Here is a 19,313-nt window from a genome sequence, read left to right as displayed (position 1 = left end):
TTTGAGAACCATATTGAAGGGATCCTCATCAAAAATATCTATTAAACAAGACAATACAGGCCAGAGTTTTATCGATTTTAGATTGTTCTTACTCACAAATATTAATATCAACCTTGAAAATCCTGTATTGGCCGGATTCATGGACTATGAGTGTTTTCCAAAAGAATTAGTGTATCTGAGAGCCCTTTAAATACAGTAACTACTGTTGTACTTTCCTGCTGCCTCTTTACTGTGACAGAATCCCAGTAACTGTTTCTACATTAAAAAGATTAAAACGTAACACATAAATCAATCTTTAACTAGAATATGGTAACTGTCAATAGGACAGTGTTTTACTTGAATCTCTTTGAACCTGCACAACCATCACAGCTCAAAAGCACAAAGTTATCCAGGGCAACTTAAAACAAAGAGGGAAGTAGGAATTAAGTGTCTCTCACAAGAACACTTCAGTGTTGCAGAGTGTTGAACCTGTGATTCTGTCGATTCACACTGAAGATGCATAAAAGCAACTCTGCATACATAATTTTAATAGCTGGTTTATAGTTGTAGCCAAATATACTGAATACTGCAGCCGATACAAACCAGTTTCCACACAGCAAGAAAGTCACCACTAACCAGACGACCTGGCATTTCATTTGTTTGCATAGTGCTCAAACATCATGACCTCAATTAAAATGCATTTTACGTCTAAACACTGCTGTGGACACAGACCAGCGAAGGTCAGAGTTGGTGACCACGAGAGCCACCTAGTGGCTCAAACTTGACTCTAATGGTCACAACACTTAATGAGAACAAATGTTACAACAATGCATTTTCATGTAAGCCCAGTTTATTGAAAGTAATATTTATTATATTGTAGTTTGTCACTCATATTTTATGTCTATGACTTATTGAATGTGACATTAAAAATGAGAAAAATAATACACATGGCTACTTGAATAAAGACAATTCAATTTATATTGGTACAAGCACAAACCTTGTAGGTAACAAACTTACATATGTTTTTTCCTTTTACGGAAACAGTCTTCAGATGTCAATATTGATCTACAGAAGCAGCGACGCTGCACTGAGTGCCAGCTGCTGTGCTTTGGTTGAAAATAAGTGCCACTTAACTAAATTACGGCAATGATTTTATTGAAGTAAGTTCTTGCAGCTCTACATGGATGAGGAGCGGTGCTCCAAATGAAACCAGAAATACAACATTTACATACCAGATACACGCATACATATTACACATTCACTTCCGATACCAGATCTTCATCTTCTTTTCACGTTTGATTTTCTTCTGCAGCTGTAGAGTCCCATAGAGGAGAGCCTCTGCTGTCGGGGGACAACCTGAGGATAGATATAAATAAAATAAGAATATATTGTTTGGAAAAGATTTTAACCTACAGAAGCTTGCCCACAAGTTCAGTCTCACTATAGCATAATTCTCTGGCAGTCCATTTATAAACTGTATAATCCATCCATTTTATACAGAGGAAACAACTTATAGTAATCAAACAGCTTGGGATAAAGAAAAAAATGGTTATAATAATCATCCACTTATAGTGATCAGTTTGACCTGGACAGGCACGATCACTATAAGTGGTTTCCACTGTATTTGGCTTCTTATATCACACATTGTTTTTAATCAGTCTGTGAGACACTGTTAAATAATGACTGGACTGAACTGGTGGCTGCTGCATTTGTAGTAATACTGACAGCAGGACAGCAACATGATCCAGAAAGTACTTGTGGCACTACTATTACCACCAGTCGGCTATTCATTAATAATGCAAGTATTTGGGCTAATACTGCTATTAAATCTACTACTGCTTCATTACAGCCACTTCTACAGACAATACAATAAACAACCAGCACATCTACTGATAGTTGTAAATTACTAATGTTACAATAAATACTGTCTCTAACTGTCACATGTACAACTGCTTCTTTACCTAAACATGAACCTTAATTTCAGACCAGAGCTATGGCTACCATGAGCACTGGAATATAGCTGTAATCAAACTGTTGACAAACTATTTAGGACAGGACCAACATAGACAAAAGTATGTGGACACTTAAATATGCTCCTTTTGCGATGATTAAATATCGCTTTTAAAAAATAACAGGCTTTATTCTGCTGCTATAACAGCCTCCTCTTCTTCTTCTGGAACCTGGCTGCAGAGACCTGCTCCCTTTTACCCACAAGAGCATTAGTGAGATCCAACACTGATGTTAGGCAATAAGGCTTGACTCACTCATAACATGACTGAGTAGACATTTTATTCCATCCCAATGTTGTTGGATGTTGTTGAGGTCATGGCTCTGTGCAGGCCACGCACGCTCTTCCACACCAAATTGGGGGAATTGCGAAGTTGAAGCAGGAAAAGGGTCTTCCCCAAACTGTTCTCACGAAGTTGAGAGCCACTAGACTGTCCACATACTTTTGGCAATATAGTATATATTTGAGATGTCCCGACAGTATTTTTCATTGCCATTTATAGCGAATTATTTTAGTTTTGCTCATTTCCACATTGCACACTCAAGTTTACCTGGAACATAAATGTCCACTGGTACGATTCGGTCGCAGCCTCTGACAACAGCGTAGGAGTAGTGGTAGTAGCCTCCTCCATTAGCACAGCTGGAAGAGGAAGTTCACGAGGACACTTCATAAGTTATCAAATTGCTTACTTTAAAGGTTTAGACCCTAACCCTGAACCCATTTATTAGGAATTAGACAGCTATAAAAGTGCAAAAAAGTTGACAGCAAACTGTGACCAGAATAAAAGACACAATGACTGGGTGAATATGACAGTGTACGGTCCAGCATTTTAGTTGAACAGAGTTAATGTAACTATTTGATCAGCTGTGGAGACTTTATGAAAGCAGGAGAGCCTACAGTTCATCAAGACAACTGGCAGGTGAGGAGGCGGCCCCTGCCAGTAATATAAATCTCTTCAGGAGGTAACTTACCTTCCCATGGAAATGACGTATCTGGGCTCAGGCATCTGGTCGTACACCTGTTGGAGAGAAGGAGGAGTTTAGCCGCTATTATATAAAGGTCTGACTAAGAACTAATCTGTCCTTTCAGCTGGAGGAAGACTTCATGCCAGTCTACCAATCCATCGACAGGCTGGTCATAATCCAGCCAGCGTTTACACAGCTATACTGTTCTCAGCGCTCCCAGACAGAAACGTCTGAAGAGAGCACTTGGACCTGACAATGTCCTTGAGCGGTGCAGAAACCCCAGTTTTTCCTCCATTCCACAAACCTGAATCAAACTTGATGCAGCAGTGTTATTTGGAGCAGCTAACCTTGCTGCTGTTACATCCCACTCTTTCCCTCCTCTCACCTTACGCAGAGCTGGAGCCATCTTATTGGTCAGCGTTCCTGCCACGATCATGACATCAGCCTGTCGGGGACTTGCTCTGAACACAACTCCGAAACGGTCCATGTCGTAACGGGGCGCCGCCATGTGCATCATCTCCACGGCGCAGCATGCCAGCCCAAAGGTCATAGGCCACAGAGAGCTCTGATGAGGAAGTACAGCAGTGATAAACCAAAAAAACACAGGTAGAGTAAACACAGAGACGCAGTAACTTATGGTGCTATGCAGAAAACACACGTTACTTTCTTCAAGTCACTGTTCAACCAGTTCAAGGCTGGCAGGAAGCACATGTAGACAAGAGACATCACTTTTAAATTTCACTTTAAGAGGTAATGTTAATATATATTGACGTTATTCTCTCTCTCTTGATATTTGTCAGACTATGAATATTTTTCTTTTTAGATTTTTTGCCTGGAAAGATTGGGCAAAATAACACCTTTAGATACAATAGCCCAGCAGTAAATAATCAGTGTTGATGAGAGATGTGAGACTTTCCTTGTTTCCATGACATGCAGCTGTGCTGTGAGTGTGATTGTGACTAATGATCATTCAGACAACAACCCTGGCCTGTTTTTGCCTGCTGTTGCCTTGAAAACAATAAAAAAAAATGTATCACTGTTAGACTTCGATGATAACTGTCTGTTTAGTGATGTTTGCTACACAATGATTCAAGTGTGTAGCTGCCTTTACTATTATTGCCTTAACTGCCGGTGTAAATAATAATCAAACTACACCAGCAAACAACAAATATAAGAACAATTCGTCTTCAGTTTCTGGTGAACAGTGTAAAATCGAAGGAACTGAGCAGTTAAAAAGTTCAGATACTATACAAGGACCTTCACGAAAAGATGAAGCAGTGGCAGAACAACACCAAACGGTCACACACAGCATGCTAGAGTCACATCATACATCTCTAAACAGTGGACAAATAAGGATGTAGACATTCATTTAATTTACTCTACACATGCTGGATGTTAACACAGCCAACAGCCACTCATCAACTCACCCTGCGTGCCCAGTTAACCAGGTCGTCCAGCTTGGTGATAACATACTCCCCCTTGCTGCTGGCTACAGATGCTGGCTTGGCTGCTGCCACTGCCGTGCTCTTCTTTCTGACTGGAACCACACTGCAACAGAAGGAGGGGAAGGAGCTTTACCATGTGCAAAGTGTTTACAGGGTGTCTGTTCCTCATTCTGATATTTACACCAGGGTATTTTTGGTAAACCCACCTATTGCTGGTATTCTCGCTTTTAGCACTGCTGTGCAGACTCTTCCGTTGAACAACAAAAACTGAAATAGGCCTGTAGGAGGGAGAGCGGGTCAGAGGGAGACATAAGACTAATAATAAAATCAGATGATGGCAAGAAAGAAATTGAAATCTCTATCATAGCATATTCATATTTCAAAAAAACCAGTGAAAGAAAGGCACTAAAAGACTCTCAGTTCCACAAGAGGGCAACATTGTAATATAGAGATGTGAAATTTAATATCGCAATATATTATGTGTGAAGGACAGATGGACAGATTTCATTGTGGAGGATGTTGATTTTGTCTGAGCCTCCTAAACTTGATGATGCTTTAAAGGATTAACTTGACTGTTTGTCTGAACAGCAGGCAAGCTGAGCGCTCCTGCTGCCAAGAACTAAAAATGTTTTTAAGTGAGGATCCTTTTATCTTGCAATTTTCTTCATTGGGATATCGTCTGACATCAACAGAGTAACTGATAAATTGAAAAAACGTGTACTAAATAAAAATCGGAAAGGTTGGAGACATGTTGACATGTGTTGAAAGAACTTTATGATCTTATTGATGTTAATTGGCCTACTATAATTAGGATCAATATTCCACCATAAATTTTCTGTCTACTCAGTGTAAATTTAATCAGTTATGCTTTATAAATGGCGGAACGTAAGCAGTATTAATGTAAGTATGAAAAGCAAACCCAACCCTTGTGAAGGATCATGATACTGTGGTAGTTGCAGGACAGAGCTGGATTAAATTAAGTTTCGAAACATGGAGCAGGATTAGAAGGTTCTTACCTTGTTGAAAAAGAGCCAAACATGGCCAGGCGGGGCGCTGCGAAATAAAAACATTTTTTAAAAAAAACTGATGAAAACGTATAACAACAACGACATACCGTGAGTTTTTCAGATGTGTTAACTGTTGTATTGCCCAAGCAGTCACCTTGTGGATTCAGGAGTGACATAAAAGCTTACTTTGCTAATCAGCAATGCAGACAAATTCCTGGTGGACAAAAAGATTGCACGATACTCCCTATTCCACTATTTTATACACTGGACTCAAACTAGACACATATGGATATGGACACATTTATTACTGTATTGAGTGGTGCTTGATGTGTTTAATACATGCCGAATTGTACAGTAGCACTTCGTTATTTCTAAGAGCCCTTAAATAATACTTCAGGGGGCATAATGTTTGAAAATACAGGTGACACCCCAAAATGGCAGAGTTTAAATGGGGAGTTTGGTATGACGAGTTGTACATAGCTGATGATACACACTGGAGCTAACGACACGTCTGGCATGGTAGTTCGCCAACAACGTAGATAAAAGGTTAAGTGAAAGAGACTCTGGATAGTTAAAAGATAGCATGTGTCGTTACATATGTTCACCAATGTTAGTTCATGTTAGCTAACAGGTTAGCCGCCATGCTAACGCAGACAGAGCAAGGTCAGCGTGCGCATTCACTAAACGTTCCAAATCCAACTGCCGACACAGTCAAAACATTCGGTGTTGCAGTTTTAAGTGCCGCATCTTTAAATGTCACGGTTATTATAAGTCTGAAAATACAATAATGTTTATTAAAACCATGTCATTTTAGTCAAAACATCACTCACCGACCAACGCCGCCATCTTTGAAATTCTCGTTACGTCAAACTGGAAACTGCTTCCTGTGCCTTACTGAGCTCGAACCGTCGAGGGCGCTGCAGTAACATTAGCAACCGCTAAATCCATGCCATAATACTGTAATCTTAGGTGCCCACCCAGAAGCGCAATCGTGATAAAGTGTAACGTACTCTCAAGCGAGAAAACATGACATTGTGCCATTAAAATGAAGATGTCCCCTATGAATTGCAATTCCCAGCTAACAATGTTCGGTTCCGGGAACGTTCCGTGAACGTTCACTAAGGTGCGAGAAGGTCATTCAGGAAAGTTTTCTAAAAGTCTCGAGAACGTTCATTTTTGTCAAAATATGTGGTTGGTTGAACGTTCGATGACGGGATTTCATAAATAACCTTTAGCGACTGTCCCTGAATGTTCCTGGAAGGCTATTTGTGAGGAACCTTCAGAGAACTTTTAGGGAACGTTACGTTAAGGTTCTCTGAAGGTTCCTCAAAAAACTGGCGAACGTTCCTGTAACGTTCGTTAAATCTTGTGCGGCTTTGTAGAGTGTAACATACTGTAGTGCAGAATTGGCTGCCCTTTTAATGAAAAAGAAAACGCAACTAAGTGCTAGATGTGTTGCATGTTCTGACTGGGGGCCTGACAGAGAGTCAGTGATTAGATTAGTTATTGATGTTGGATGCAAGGCTGATCGATCAGCAGCTCCTACAGCGATGGTTAAATCTGAAGTTATGTGTTGGTAGAGCCCTGTCCTTGTGGAAAGAGTGGATAAAGAAAGGAATTCAGACGCTTTGAGATCTTTGAAAAAACAATCCACTGAAACCTTTTGAAGAGTTAAACAAGGGGGTTAGTCTCCCTCGATCCAGTACGTGGGAGTACCTACAACTGAGACATTTGCTGTCTTCTGAGCTGAGCTCTCCAAGAGCACCCCCTCAGCGATATAAACTGCTCTCTAAAATCCTTGAAATGTTTGGACTGAGCCATGAGGCCTCTCAATACTATTCAAAAATATTATGCCAGGCTGCTACACTTCCAACAGTATTAAAGATTATCTGGGAGAAAGATTTAAACCTTTCATTTAGTTTGTTAGAATTGGATATGCCGAAATCAAAGAAAACTGTCAAGGGATATAAAAGTAAGACTAATTCAATTTAAAATCCTCAATAGCGTCTATTGGACAACATCTAATGTATCAATTAGACCTTAAAAATACAGCAGACTGCTGAAAATGTCAGCGCTCAGAGGGCACATTACTCCATGGCAATGTCCTAAGATTCAAGACTTTTGGAAACAAGTCCGTCATTGTATAAAGGAGCAGCGAGGAGCAATGACTTTGAACTTTCTCCCACATGAACTGATGAAAAGATCCACAAAGCCTAACATCTGCCATCACAATTGACACTATCATATGTGTTAACACGATATCAATTATTAATTTTAAATTAAAATATCACGGTTATTGTCAATATATATACATAGGTATATACTGCATATATCAAGATACCCCTAATTTTAACAGTTATACATAGTAATGTTCCCTTGAACCTGGCCTACATTAAAGTCCAGAGTCTCAGATTTAATTTGAACACTTTTACATTAGAATAGAAAGAACTATGAAGGAGATAAAGGACTTCTAATGCGTAGTGCCCTAAGATACTAAGCAGCTTTTGGAAATGCTTTAGCCTAAAGCTAAGATGCTGTGGTGTCATCCTGAGGGTATTCCATTTAAATTTGCTTTGATCATTTGTTCCCTCGCATGTGAATCTGCATGAAATCTTCCTTACAAACACTGTGGGAGGCATATTTGGAGCAGGATTGATCGGTTCTGGTTACTCACAGTATAGTTTTAATAGAACTGAGTTTATACTTTCACTTTCACACAGATGTTAGGACTTGAGTTTTATAATTCAACTGGAGACTGGCTCTACAGGTTGAGCTGCATTCAGACGTGTGTTGTCATGACAAACATAACATTTAATCATAATTATCAGTTTCAAAATGCGCTCCTCATGTCAGATAGGGCAGCCTGAGTATGTTTTATAAACCCTCTATGTAAAAAATCAGTACCTCATACAACACTGGTTGTATTTTGTGTGCTACATCAGATTCAATTACTGTGTTTGATCACACTTCCAGTAATACATTGATGATCTTAGACTTTTTCTGTATGATGAAAGAAACTTTTTTTTTCAGTTGAGTAACTATAAAGTCTTCCAATCCCCAGATACTATGACAGGTGCTGAAAAGCTACAGACAAAGGAGGAGGAGCACAGGTATGCTTGAGTTCAAGTAGATGGGTGGCATTCATGTTTCTTAATCTCATTTGTTTTTCCAGTAAAGCAGTGTATGAACACAGCGCACAGCAGCAAAACTCAAAGACCCAGCATATGAACGCAATAATAACAAAAACAACCAACACTGTTTTGAGCAAAGCTGTAGATGGAGCTGGTCAGAGCCTGCAGCCTCCAGAGCAGATGAGAGTGCTGATGAACGTGAAGTGATGTTCAGTTGTTTTTCCATGAATGTAAAATGAGATGATTGAAATAAAGAGAAAAGCCCTCTGAGAAAGACTGGAGAAAAATCAAGATGGGGGAAACTATTAATGTTAAATAATTTGAACAACAGACTTCTATGTTCTAAGCTCAAATTTTAAACCTGATTACTCAGTCTGACATGCAGCCTAAATTTTTTATTTTTGTTATTTGATCGTGGTATTAAATTGGTAAAACTTAGTGTTATATAATGCACACCTGACAGACAGGTGCATAAGAGAAAAAAATAATGTGAAAGAAAGAAAAGTATCAGCACTGAGTTGATCAGAGACACAATGTTTTGGTCATGCACCTCTGTTGGACATGACTGGCTGTGCAGGAATGAAACCTTTCTTTCATTAAACTGGAAAAAGCTAATGAATCCTAGCATTTGAAGTTGAAAAATGTTGATTTTCACTTTTAGTCAAAAATGACTTGCCTTTGATTATAGTAATTTGGATAGCTCATTAATCTTCCTCTCAACCATCTCCTGCATCTTGTTTTTGTTTCGGCCTCGTTTTGGTGCCACAAACCGAGCGAGCAACACCAGCCGCGGGACACCAGCAGGGTGGAGATGGAGAGCAACTAGAGAACATGGAGAGCATGTCATCACATAATGACAGCCGCAGCACCGAAAACACACGCTGCAGTTTCTCCAGGAATAGCTGCTCAGAGCAAAAGCAGCGACTGGTCAAAACCGACTGGAAAAGATGAAAAGACGTTTTTACAAATGGCTTTTATTCTGCCTTCATCACGTACAAACTTCTTGGGACAGTTGAAATAATAATAAAGTCTGAGAACTGAAGTTGCTTTGCTAGTGGTTTTTTAAGGTCAACCCAAATTCAGCCATATATATATATAGCAGAGTTTTTAAGTACTTAGAGTTCAAAACATTAAATATAGGCACTGGAATAGCTTAAAAGGACACATGTTTTAAGACTACAGCATTGTTCAAAGGCTTCGCCTGCCACTAGCAGGCAAAGAGCTCTTGCATTTCAGATAATAAGCATGAATCCACATTAAAAAAGACAGTCCTGTATAGGAGGAGCAAAAATACAAGTTAAGCCGTCACAGACTTGGAGGTTATAGTGGCAGCGTGTGTAGCTGTGCTGAACTGCAGACCACAGGAATGGACTATTTTTGGAAAGATCTCCTCCTCTGAAAGAAGAAAGCGCGGCTCGCCTTCTCACTGAGAGTCCAGGATGTCTGTGGGTAGGATGCCTGGTTTGCCACTCGGGCTCTGTGATGTCTCCCCTGACCAGGAAGAGGGGGTGACCTGATTATAGAGGACGTCCTGAGAGCCAAAAAGTGGCGCTTTGAGATTCAGGATGTACATGAGGAACAGATTCAAAGCCACCATGGCGAGGAGTGGGAAGATAGTCAGGCCGGAGCCGAAGCCACGCCAGGAGCTGCACACGTTCAGGCTGACCCAATAAACAAGCCTGTAGAGGATTAAAGAAACCAAAACAGGGAATCAGATCAAGTTCAAACATCACGGCCTGTCTGATGACAGTTTGATGAAGCAAGATTACCAGTCAAACCAAACTCACTTCCTGTCAATCAGGATCATTGTCAGGAAAATTTGTTTCATACAGGAGGTTAAAATAAGTCTGACATAAGTTACAATGGAAACTTCTCCCCCCATAATACGCTGGCTCAGGTCAGGCTAGTTTCTAGACTTGGCTTCACTTGCAGTGTTAAAACCTATCTACCAAACTAAAACACAGTGTCTTCCAGTGGTGGAGGAAGCACTCAGGTCCTTTACTTAAGAGAAAGTATTAACGCTACACTGTATGTAAAATATCTTTTACAAATGAAAAAATTGAAAATATTAATTAAGTAAAAGTATGTAAGTGTACTCAGGAGAGTGTAATCAAAGTATTAAAAGTAAAAGTACTAATAATAATGCAGATGTTATACTATACTGTATGTGTGTGTGTGTGTGTGTATATATATATATATATATCAAAGCTTTTAAATGCATTGTGATGCAGACAATGTTAAATGTCACTTAAATAAAATAAAGTCATATTTTCATATGTAGGTAAATATATCTTAGCTGATTTTAGCTTAAATAATGTGAACAAAGAACAGCTACCCTGGCTCTCTTTGAAGGCCTCTAAAGCTCATTAATTAACACATTATATCTATTTTGTTTAATCTGTACAAAACCCATAAAGTAAAATTAAAGAAGCAGACACCCAGAAACCAATTAGCAATACAAGAGGGTCAGAACATCAGTCTAAAGGTCTTTAAACAACTTCAGATCTGTTTGATGTGGCATGTTATATAACTATCTAGTACAATAATTTTAGCACTTATAAACAAAACTCCCATCATTCATATTGGACTTGAATGCACAGTGGCTGGACACAAGCAGAGTGCTGCAAAAAACTGGGAGTTTGGAGGAGGAGTTATTCTTTACTTGTGTCACAGTCTGTCTACAATATGCTGCCAAAATTCTCTTTGGCTTTGTTAATGACAGTGGTTGTGTTTGTTTTTAGCCATGGCTGCAGGAATGGCCATGTTGGTCTCTCAGTCCACCACTTTGGTCCAGATTGAAATATCTCAGCCACTATTGGATGGACTGATGTGAAATTTTGTGCAGATATTTATGGTCCTGAAAGGATGAAGCCAAATGACTCTGGTGATCCCCTGACTTTTCATCTGACTTTTCTGAGCCACCTTTTACAAAATGCCCCTCTGTTCCACTTTTAAGCCTCACCTTCCAAAGATGAACATGGCAACCAGTATAGGCACCAACTTCAGCTGGTCTTGAGGCAGTAAAGTGGCCATAACAACGAGGTTGAGGACATAGAGGAGAAGCTGTTCCAAGGACGCCGTGACAAACAGCTGCTGAACCGCACGTCTTCTGGGAAATGACTCCTGCAGATCGAAGGAAGCGGTGCAGAACTGGCACGCTGCACCCACGAGCATCGCTGAGAGGGATAAAAGAGCAAAAAGTCAGTTAGCATCTTGAATCTGGGCCATTTTTCCACAAACAACTCTCAACTTTCAGCAACTCCTAGCTGCACTTGATCTCATGTGACAGCATACTTTGTTTTTCTAATTCCTTCATTTGAATACAGCAACTGCCAGCAGAATGGCCCACATGCAAATACTCCTCACTGACATCAGCTTGACAAATAGGTGAGAGGAAAATGGTCTGCACAGGCTTTGGTTTTGGATGTTTTTGCCACCTGCCCTCTCATTGTAGTCGCCCTGGTTGGGAAGTGATTAAAATATTCTGAAACAATTAGGCCACAGCCTGGGAGAGAAAGGAGGCAGCCAACCTCTTATTGTAGTTTCCATTTAAAGCTATGTGCAGGAGAAGGAAATTATGCTTCTCTCCAGAGGCCTGGGAAGACGTCTGCTGCACTGAGGTTGAAAGCGCATGAAATTAAAGGGGACAGGAGACATTGAAACATTCCGAGACGAGGCGGCCAGACAAACCAAATCCTCTCTTAATCTTTATGTTTCATTTGTGCTGCTCACACCGGCTCTTTTTGAATGTCAGCGTGCAGGTGTTTGAAGCGTACCGAGCAGGATGGGGATGGCTGCCACCACGCAGCAGCGGAAGGTGAAAATGACGCGGCTGGCTATGTCGGGGCAGTCGGGGGGTTTAATGGGGACATAGAAATAGAGTGCATAGAGCATCCCGCCTGCACACAGAAGAGAGGCCAGGACTGAGAAGAAGGCGGGAACGCGGCCGCTCTGACAGCATTGACACCGGCAGCAGCGGCAGCAGCATCGTCCCCGATCCGAAGCCTCCTCTGCAGCCTGGCAAGTCTCTCCCCGCCCCTCTGAGCTCCACACTGTCAACTCCACGGTCTCCGGCGGCGGGCCTATCAGAGGTCGTCCCTCGTCCACAGTGCAGTCCAGATTGGTGGATTCTGGACTCCATCTCGGTGTGTCTGTGCCATTGGGAATGTCTCCCTGAGAGGCCGGGGTTGGACTGCTGATGCAGTTTTCCGTGGCACCATCCAAATTGTGCGCTGTGATGATCGGACTGGAAAGAGTTTGATCCAGCTCCCCCTCCTCTGTCTGATCTGCTCGTGGCTGTTCTGGGAGGCCGTCTCCGGGCTGCTGGTGGCAGGGAGCAGAGCCTGTTCAAATCAGAGCACATTTTAATACAACATCAAAACCAGATACTGAAAACAATCAACTGCAGGTTTACAGTAATCAGTCCCTCACTTCTATGTGTCCACCGTGGAGCACGAGGCCTGGGCCTCATATAAACTTTTAGAAGGGTTACTTGGAGCTTTGTAAAAGTGTGATTTATCTTATTGCCAACAAATACCTTTAAAAGACCCAAACCAGCAATAAACTGATCCCACTAACCAGTGTTTTTCTGTGTAGCCAAAGCCTCATTCTTTCTCTGTCCCTTCCTTAAGATGAACTCATTCATTGCTTCAATCCCACATTCAACATCCTGCTGCAGTCACTAGGGCACCAAATGTGTATTGATCCGCAGCTGAAAATAGTCCCAAATGAATGAACAAGTTCTTTTTTGTGCAGCGCCCATATGTTTTAGGAAACTACTGAGCCTTTTGTATTTGTGATTTCAAACATGTATGTCTTCACAAGGAGAAAAATGGGCTCAGGGCTGAGAGCCACAGGCAGGGCAGGGACGTTTCCTCAAGCATGTGACTGATTGCAATGTGCAGAAAGAGGCCAGATCGACATCAACCCTCACTGCAGAAATAAAAGCTCATAAAAATCCACATTTAGAAAATGGTTTTGAACCAAAATGCAAAAATAATCCAACACTGATTTTAACCATTTATGATGGAACAACTGTGGCTGTAACTTTTACCCTGGTGTTTTCACTGTTGCTACAGGCAACCATGTTGACATCTATTGAAGATCTCAGCGTTTTCTAGGTTGAAGCATGAGCTACTTGTGTTGTCAATGGTTGCAAACATTCACCCACTTCGGATTATAGATGAGGTCTCCCTCCTGGAGGACAGTAGCTCTTCTGTCTCTAAAACACTTCTTCAACATCTTTGTCTGTCTCGTGTCTTTTTTGACTTCAAACTTTTTCTGTGTAAATTAGTCAGTTGGTTATTTATCGTGTTATGCACATGCATGTGCCAGGTCCACATGGACTCAATAAGACGCCACAAATACCGTTGCAGTAGTGGAACATTTGTCAGAAACAAAAATCTGCCACAAAAAAAGGTTCCCATCCTCAAACACAATCTTGCATCCATGAATACTGATCAGAAATGGATATTTTACTAACTGTGGCTCTTAAATCATCATACAGCAACCAATAAAACATTAAATTAGACTTCAAGTCTTAAATCACATAATAATCAAAGCCTTTTCTATTTGGTAGACCATTACACCTGCTTGCTTTTCAATGGTAATACTCCAGTGTATCTGTATTGAATGCTATTATCATTGCATTATTTCTATCGATTAAAACAAAATCAAAAGTGAAAAACATGTTTTCCCACCTCGTCCGGATTTGTTATGTCGTGCTCAGCTCTACAAACAACTTCAACCAAAAATCTAAACCTGCAGAAAGGAATTAAAGATCCTGAAACTTTCATGCATTGATGGCATGGATGCTGATTTAACCCAGAGCTCTTACTGAACCTCATTTTCATAACTAGAGAGACATCTGCACTGTTTATTTATTAACTGTTGTTCCTCTTTAATCAGTCCTGACTCTGTCATAACTCCCTTTGGATCCAGTGTGGACTCAAACCCGACTTTGATCATTTGCTCTGGCCTCCCCTCAAATCCTACAGCTCCATCAGACAGACAGTAAAAAGTTGCAGTAATAACTCACTCTTTGGCTGATTGGTTGCTGGTGGCGGTTCAAGGGAGCGCTGGGAGCCGGAGACGGAGTGGGAGGACGAGTGCAGCTCCTCCACCGAGGACTCGGGGCTGTCTGACACCGGCGCCAAAGAGATCTGAGTGTCCAGGTCCAGGAAGGGGGAGAAGGACAGCCTGGCCGGGTCGATGTCCTGGAGCTGGTTGATAATGTCGCTGATGGACTCCTTCATGCTGTCGAGCTCCTTCACGTTCTGCCGGTTAGTGGCCTGAAGCCCCGAGGTGCTCATAGTCACTCAGCCTGGGAGGAGCAGGAAGAGGTCCAGAAACAAAGCCAGAAAAATCAGTTTAAAACACCAAAGCAGGGAAACGTGCGGCAGAGAAATCCCCTCTATTCTCCAAGTGTCAGAGAAGATCTGCACACATCTTAAAAAAAAAGCACCTTTCTGTAGAACCCAGAGTTTCATCTTTACTTTTCATTAGAGTCAATTATTCAAGTAACTGGTGCCACATCAACATGAACCCTGACAGAACAATTAATGTTATTAAAAAAACTTTGGAAAACTGTTCTCAACTTAAATACAAAGTTATTCAAATCCAGGTTTCCACCCAGAAAATCACAGAGCGGCAACAAGAAGACTACAGAAGCTGGAGAAGCCAGCTCAGTATTTCAGAATTAACTTAAAACCTGCTTGTTTTCTTTGTTATTGTTCCTAATTTTCTTTTACACTTTATCATTTCTTGTATTTTTTCCCTTTCCTCTACCCGTAAAGCACTTTGTAACCTCTGTTTTGAAAAAGTTGACAGTCAGTTTACTATAAGTTTACCATGACGGGACTATGGTTTAACCTCCATTTAAAGAATGAGAAGAAGAAGAATAAACCCTTATAACCAGAACTTTACTGGGACTTTGTGTGGAGTGATGTCAAACTGATGTGAGGAAATGGGCTTTTTGTGGGAATAAAGGAAATTAATGTTGATATGAGTTAATGTCTGTGATCACACTATAATCATCACTGACAGGATGTTAGAGTTTATCTTCCTGTAAGGTGATGTTGGTTCTGCAGGTTTGAGTTGGTATCATTTAAAATGTTTTGTTTTCTTGAAGCCTCTTCTAATGTTTTTCAATTATAATATAATGTACTTTTGAGAACATTCAGGAATAACATGCAATAGGACTGATTAACCTCTCTAACAAAACAGACTGCAGCTTGGTTTGGCCATGCAGCCAGGACACTGAGATCACATCCTCTGTGACTGCTCTGGTCATTTGTGGGTTTCAGACAGGCCGGAGGTGGTAGGTTTTTGATGCCACAGGACAGAGCCAGGCTAGCTGTTTCCCCTTGTTTCCAGTCTTTATGCTAAGCTAAGCTAACAGAGTCCTGGCTCTAGCTTCATATTTAACAGACAAATATGAGAGTGATATCACTCTCCTCGTCTTACTTTCAGCAAGAAAGCGAATAAACATATATCCCGTAATGTCAAACCATCCTTTTAACATCATGTACTGTACCCGTCATGTTTTGATAAATGATGCAACAAACACATTGTAGTTTCCATTTCCAGTAAATCAGTATTTCTCCATCAGAACTGACTTCTTTTTAAAAGGCATTAAACCTCCATGTTGGACAATAAAATGAACAGAAAAAGACAATTCAACTGAATAAATAAATTATCCAAAATCCAAACCTAAAGGAGGGGTAGGCCTGCGCTGAGGCAACTTGAACTTGTGATCTCAGTGTGTCTGAAATCTTGGCTGCTGCAGCTGTTATGATGGAGCACCACTTGCACCACAGGTGTAGTTGGCTTAATGTCACACTGATTCCCAACCATTTTGGCTTGTGACACCTTATCTCCGGTTATGGCCTCAGTTTTGCCGTGGCTTGTAGCAGTGAAAGTATCTGGCTTTTTAAAATTTTTTCACCTATTTTAAGGTTTTGCAGAACCCTGAAGAGTTGAAAGTTTCCATTTTGTAAGCGATTTTGAATATTTTAAAGGCTTCAAGAGATGAAAGTGCCTAATATTCAACAAAAAAATACCACTGTGATAGCATATTCAGTAGCTTGCAGATATTATGAATTATGATCAGACATAACACATAGCAGGATTAGGTTGGTACCAGGACAGATACACAGTTATATATATATATATATATATATAACTCTGAAATACATATAATGAAATACCTAAAAGTCGAATTTAATCTAGAGGGTAATTAACAATAAAATCACTACGGAGAGTCACAGACAGTTTGCAGAGGTGGAAAGTATCTAAATACATTTATTGGAGTACTGCACTTAAGTACAATTTTCTTTTTCTTTTTCTTTTTTACCTTTCAGGAGGAAATATTGCACTTTTTACTCGGTTATATAAGAGCTGCTATTACTTTCAGATTGGATTTTAAAAACAAAGCATGCCATCACTTTATGAATACAGAATCCATTGTTATACCAAACAGTGTATGAAGCTGATAAATACAGCTTCACTTTGACCTCCTACAACACTAATGATGCGAACACAGACAGGTTCACTCTGCATAATGACACTTTTTCTACTTGATATACATTTTGTTGCCAGTACCTATGCACACTTATTTAATTATAATTTTGAATGCAAGACTTTTACTCGTAATGTAATATTTTTACAGCCTGGTACAAGGATCAGAATCCGTCTTCTGCCATAAAAACGCGCTAATTGCACGTCGATATGGACAAAAGCCTCTGAGGAGTGAGAGTTAAATAACACCAAAGACGCGCCTTTGTTGCTCTGCCGCTATTTGAACAATGTGTTGATTTTTTAGAGCCTCTTATTAACATCTGCAGACTGAATTTGGGGCATTTTCTCCTGGATTTTTTTATTTTGGCGCACATCCGGCTGTGGCGCACGCAAAAATCTGCGGCGAGGATCTTTCTCCAAACAATGAGGACTTTACCATGTATAGAGCGCAATTAGGACTCGGAGGGGAGTAAATCTCGCTGGTTCTCGGAGCTGGCGTGGATGTGGAAACGCGCGTAGGGGGGCAATGTGCTTTTTTACTCTCCGCTGAAAAATAACTTTTCCCCTGCAGCTGAGCAACTCTCTCAAAGAAAAACTTTTAAATATCTCTTCCTCAGAGCAAATGAAGTCTGCTCTCTCAGCAAACGGGTTGCAGGCAATGCTTAATTTGGTGATAAATAAATAAAATAAAACCCAAACGCGCCAGAGTCCGCACGAATCTGTGCGTAAAGGACACACGAGTCATTCCCAAGCACTAATCTCATATTTTGTGGCCATTCAGCAGCAATTACAGCAGTTCACTGTTACACCTCAGAGAGAAATGGGAATTCATTTGGCTCCATTAAATGCGTTTATGGAAAGAGAGATTACTGGTATAAATGAACTTACTTTTTGTCGGAGGCTGCAGAGTATTTGGTGAGTTTACTCTTCTCGCAGTCAAAAAAAAAAAAAAAAAGAAAACCCCTCAGTCCGTGTCTGCCTTTCTTCCCTCCCCCTCCGTTTGCTTTTTGTCTTCCAGGATCCTGAACTTCTGAATCAAATTTCAGGACGGACAAAATACTAGGCTTTTCCTCCGCCCACACAGGAGTTTTTTTTTTTTCTTCCCGGGTACCATGTCAAACACCATATGGAGCAAATAAAACCAGAAGAGCAGCAGCAAGAGCGGGGGGGGGGGGGGGGGGGGGGCAACTCACGTTCAGTTTACCTTTAAATTCAACATTAACAATAACATAACAAACACGAGTTTATCTAAACAGCGCAGTAAACATTTACACTGGAACTAAACTGCAGCACTCCTCTAATATTCATACACAGACCGATAGTGTGCAGCTACTGTGACTTCACTGGATTAAGTCCTGTATTTATCACCATAGTATCATTATGAGGAACCGCAGACTCAAGATGTTCACGGGGAGTTTCTTATTGTGCTTTTGTATTTTGTAAAAACACACTAAATGTGGATCCACTCTTTATTTTCTTTAGCACTGACTCATTTATATATACAGGCCCATATATGTGTGTGTGTGTGTGTGTGTGTGTGTGTGCGCGCGTGAGTGTGTGTATATATATATATATATATATATATGCTCCTAGAACCCAGAGAGTCTGATATTTTGTTTTATCTGATGGTCTCCAATATTCCTGTTGTATCATGTTTCGTTTTGTTTTTTAGCTGCAGCATCAGAAAATGATCAACAGACTATTATTCCTCAACATTTTTTGATAACTGCTTGATGCTAAGTAAGTTATTTCTGAAGCACAAATGACAAAAACTTGTTTGCTTGAGCTTCTTAAATGTGAGGAGGTCTTGTTTTTCTGCTTTATATCACTGTTAAAGTCAATATATTTGTTTTGGACTCTTTGTATTTCTATTTGATTTTTTTCCCCCACTATTTTCAGTCATAGTCTAAACCTTCATTAACTGGAAATTTAGGTCTGTTGTTTCCTAATAATTCCTTGGAAAAAGACATTTGGTTAATTAGAGGGAAAATAAGAGACAAAGCTCTGACACTGTTGTTTTAGTTCAGTTAGTTGTGCTGAGGTTGTTGCTGATTTCCAGATGAATTTCCATCAAAGAAATTGTTCCATTTAAACCCCAGTGAAAATGTATCACCTGCTCATTTGTAATTGGAAACTTTATTCTTCATTTCTCCTGAATTATTTGTTTGTGGACACATTTCATGTTTAATTCGCCTGTTATCCTCTGAATAAAAGTCTTGAGGTTGTTCATGTTCTGCGTTTAGAGAAAACTGAAATGTGCC

The 19,313-nt window shown here is 40.4% G+C and overlaps 2 protein-coding genes across 2 annotated transcripts; both read right to left on the bottom strand.

Annotated features, from left to right (window-relative positions):
• Positions 1 to 809: 809 nt before the first annotated feature.
• On the bottom strand, positions 810 to 6,322 carry ndufs7 (NADH:ubiquinone oxidoreductase core subunit S7). Its single transcript, XM_056379521.1, has 8 exons — positions 6,235 to 6,322; positions 5,414 to 5,450; positions 4,604 to 4,675; positions 4,380 to 4,500; positions 3,338 to 3,517; positions 2,959 to 3,005; positions 2,538 to 2,626; positions 810 to 1,335 (listed from the first exon to the last, which is right to left on the bottom strand). Exons 1-8 carry the CDS (start codon positions 6,248 to 6,250, stop codon positions 1,238 to 1,240), a joined length of 660 nt encoding a protein of 219 aa, XP_056235496.1. The 5' UTR covers positions 6,251 to 6,322; the 3' UTR covers positions 810 to 1,237.
• A 3,171-nt stretch (positions 6,323 to 9,493) lies between these two features.
• LOC130171024 (uncharacterized) lies at positions 9,494 to 18,057 on the bottom strand. Its single transcript, XM_056378792.1, has 5 exons — positions 17,941 to 18,057; positions 14,573 to 14,857; positions 12,312 to 12,878; positions 11,498 to 11,711; positions 9,494 to 10,214 (listed from the first exon to the last, which is right to left on the bottom strand). The coding sequence occupies exons 2-5, from the start codon at positions 14,844 to 14,846 to the stop codon at positions 9,959 to 9,961; spliced, it is 1,311 nt and encodes a 436-aa protein (XP_056234767.1). The 5' UTR covers positions 14,847 to 14,857; positions 17,941 to 18,057; the 3' UTR covers positions 9,494 to 9,958.
• Between the last annotated feature and the right edge of the window lie 1,256 nt (positions 18,058 to 19,313).

The sequence above is a fragment of the Seriola aureovittata genome, chromosome 6, assembly GCF_021018895.1.
Source record: "Seriola aureovittata isolate HTS-2021-v1 ecotype China chromosome 6, ASM2101889v1, whole genome shotgun sequence".
NCBI lineage: Eukaryota > Metazoa > Chordata > Actinopteri > Carangiformes > Carangidae > Seriola > Seriola aureovittata.
Note: the sequence above shows the minus strand (reverse complement) of the source record. Positions and strands in the feature narration are given on the sequence as shown.

What these genes read in the sequence shown, in the direction of transcription:
- ndufs7 (XM_056379521.1), bottom strand. An exon ending in TTTGGCTCTTTTTCAACAAG is followed by an intron (nt 4,676 to 5,413) that starts GTAAGAACCTTC and finishes TCCCTCCTACAG; the next exon opens with GCCTATTTCAGTTTTTGTTG. An exon ending in TACGTCATTTCCATGGGAAG is followed by an intron (nt 2,627 to 2,958) that starts GTAAGTTACCTC and finishes TTCCTCTTCCAG; the next exon opens with CTGTGCTAATGGAGGAGGCT.
- LOC130171024 (XM_056378792.1), bottom strand. Translation starts at nt 14,846, where the DNA reads ATGAGCACCTCGGGGCTTCAGGCCACTAACCGGCAGAACGTGAAGGAG. An exon ending in AGCCATCCCCATCCTGCTCG is followed by an intron (nt 11,712 to 12,311) that starts GTACGCTTCAAA and finishes TATCCCTCTCAG; the next exon opens with CGATGCTCGTGGGTGCAGCG. An exon ending in GCCATGTTCATCTTTGGAAG is followed by an intron (nt 10,215 to 11,497) that starts GTGAGGCTTAAA and finishes AATCCTCTACAG; the next exon opens with GCTTGTTTATTGGGTCAGCC.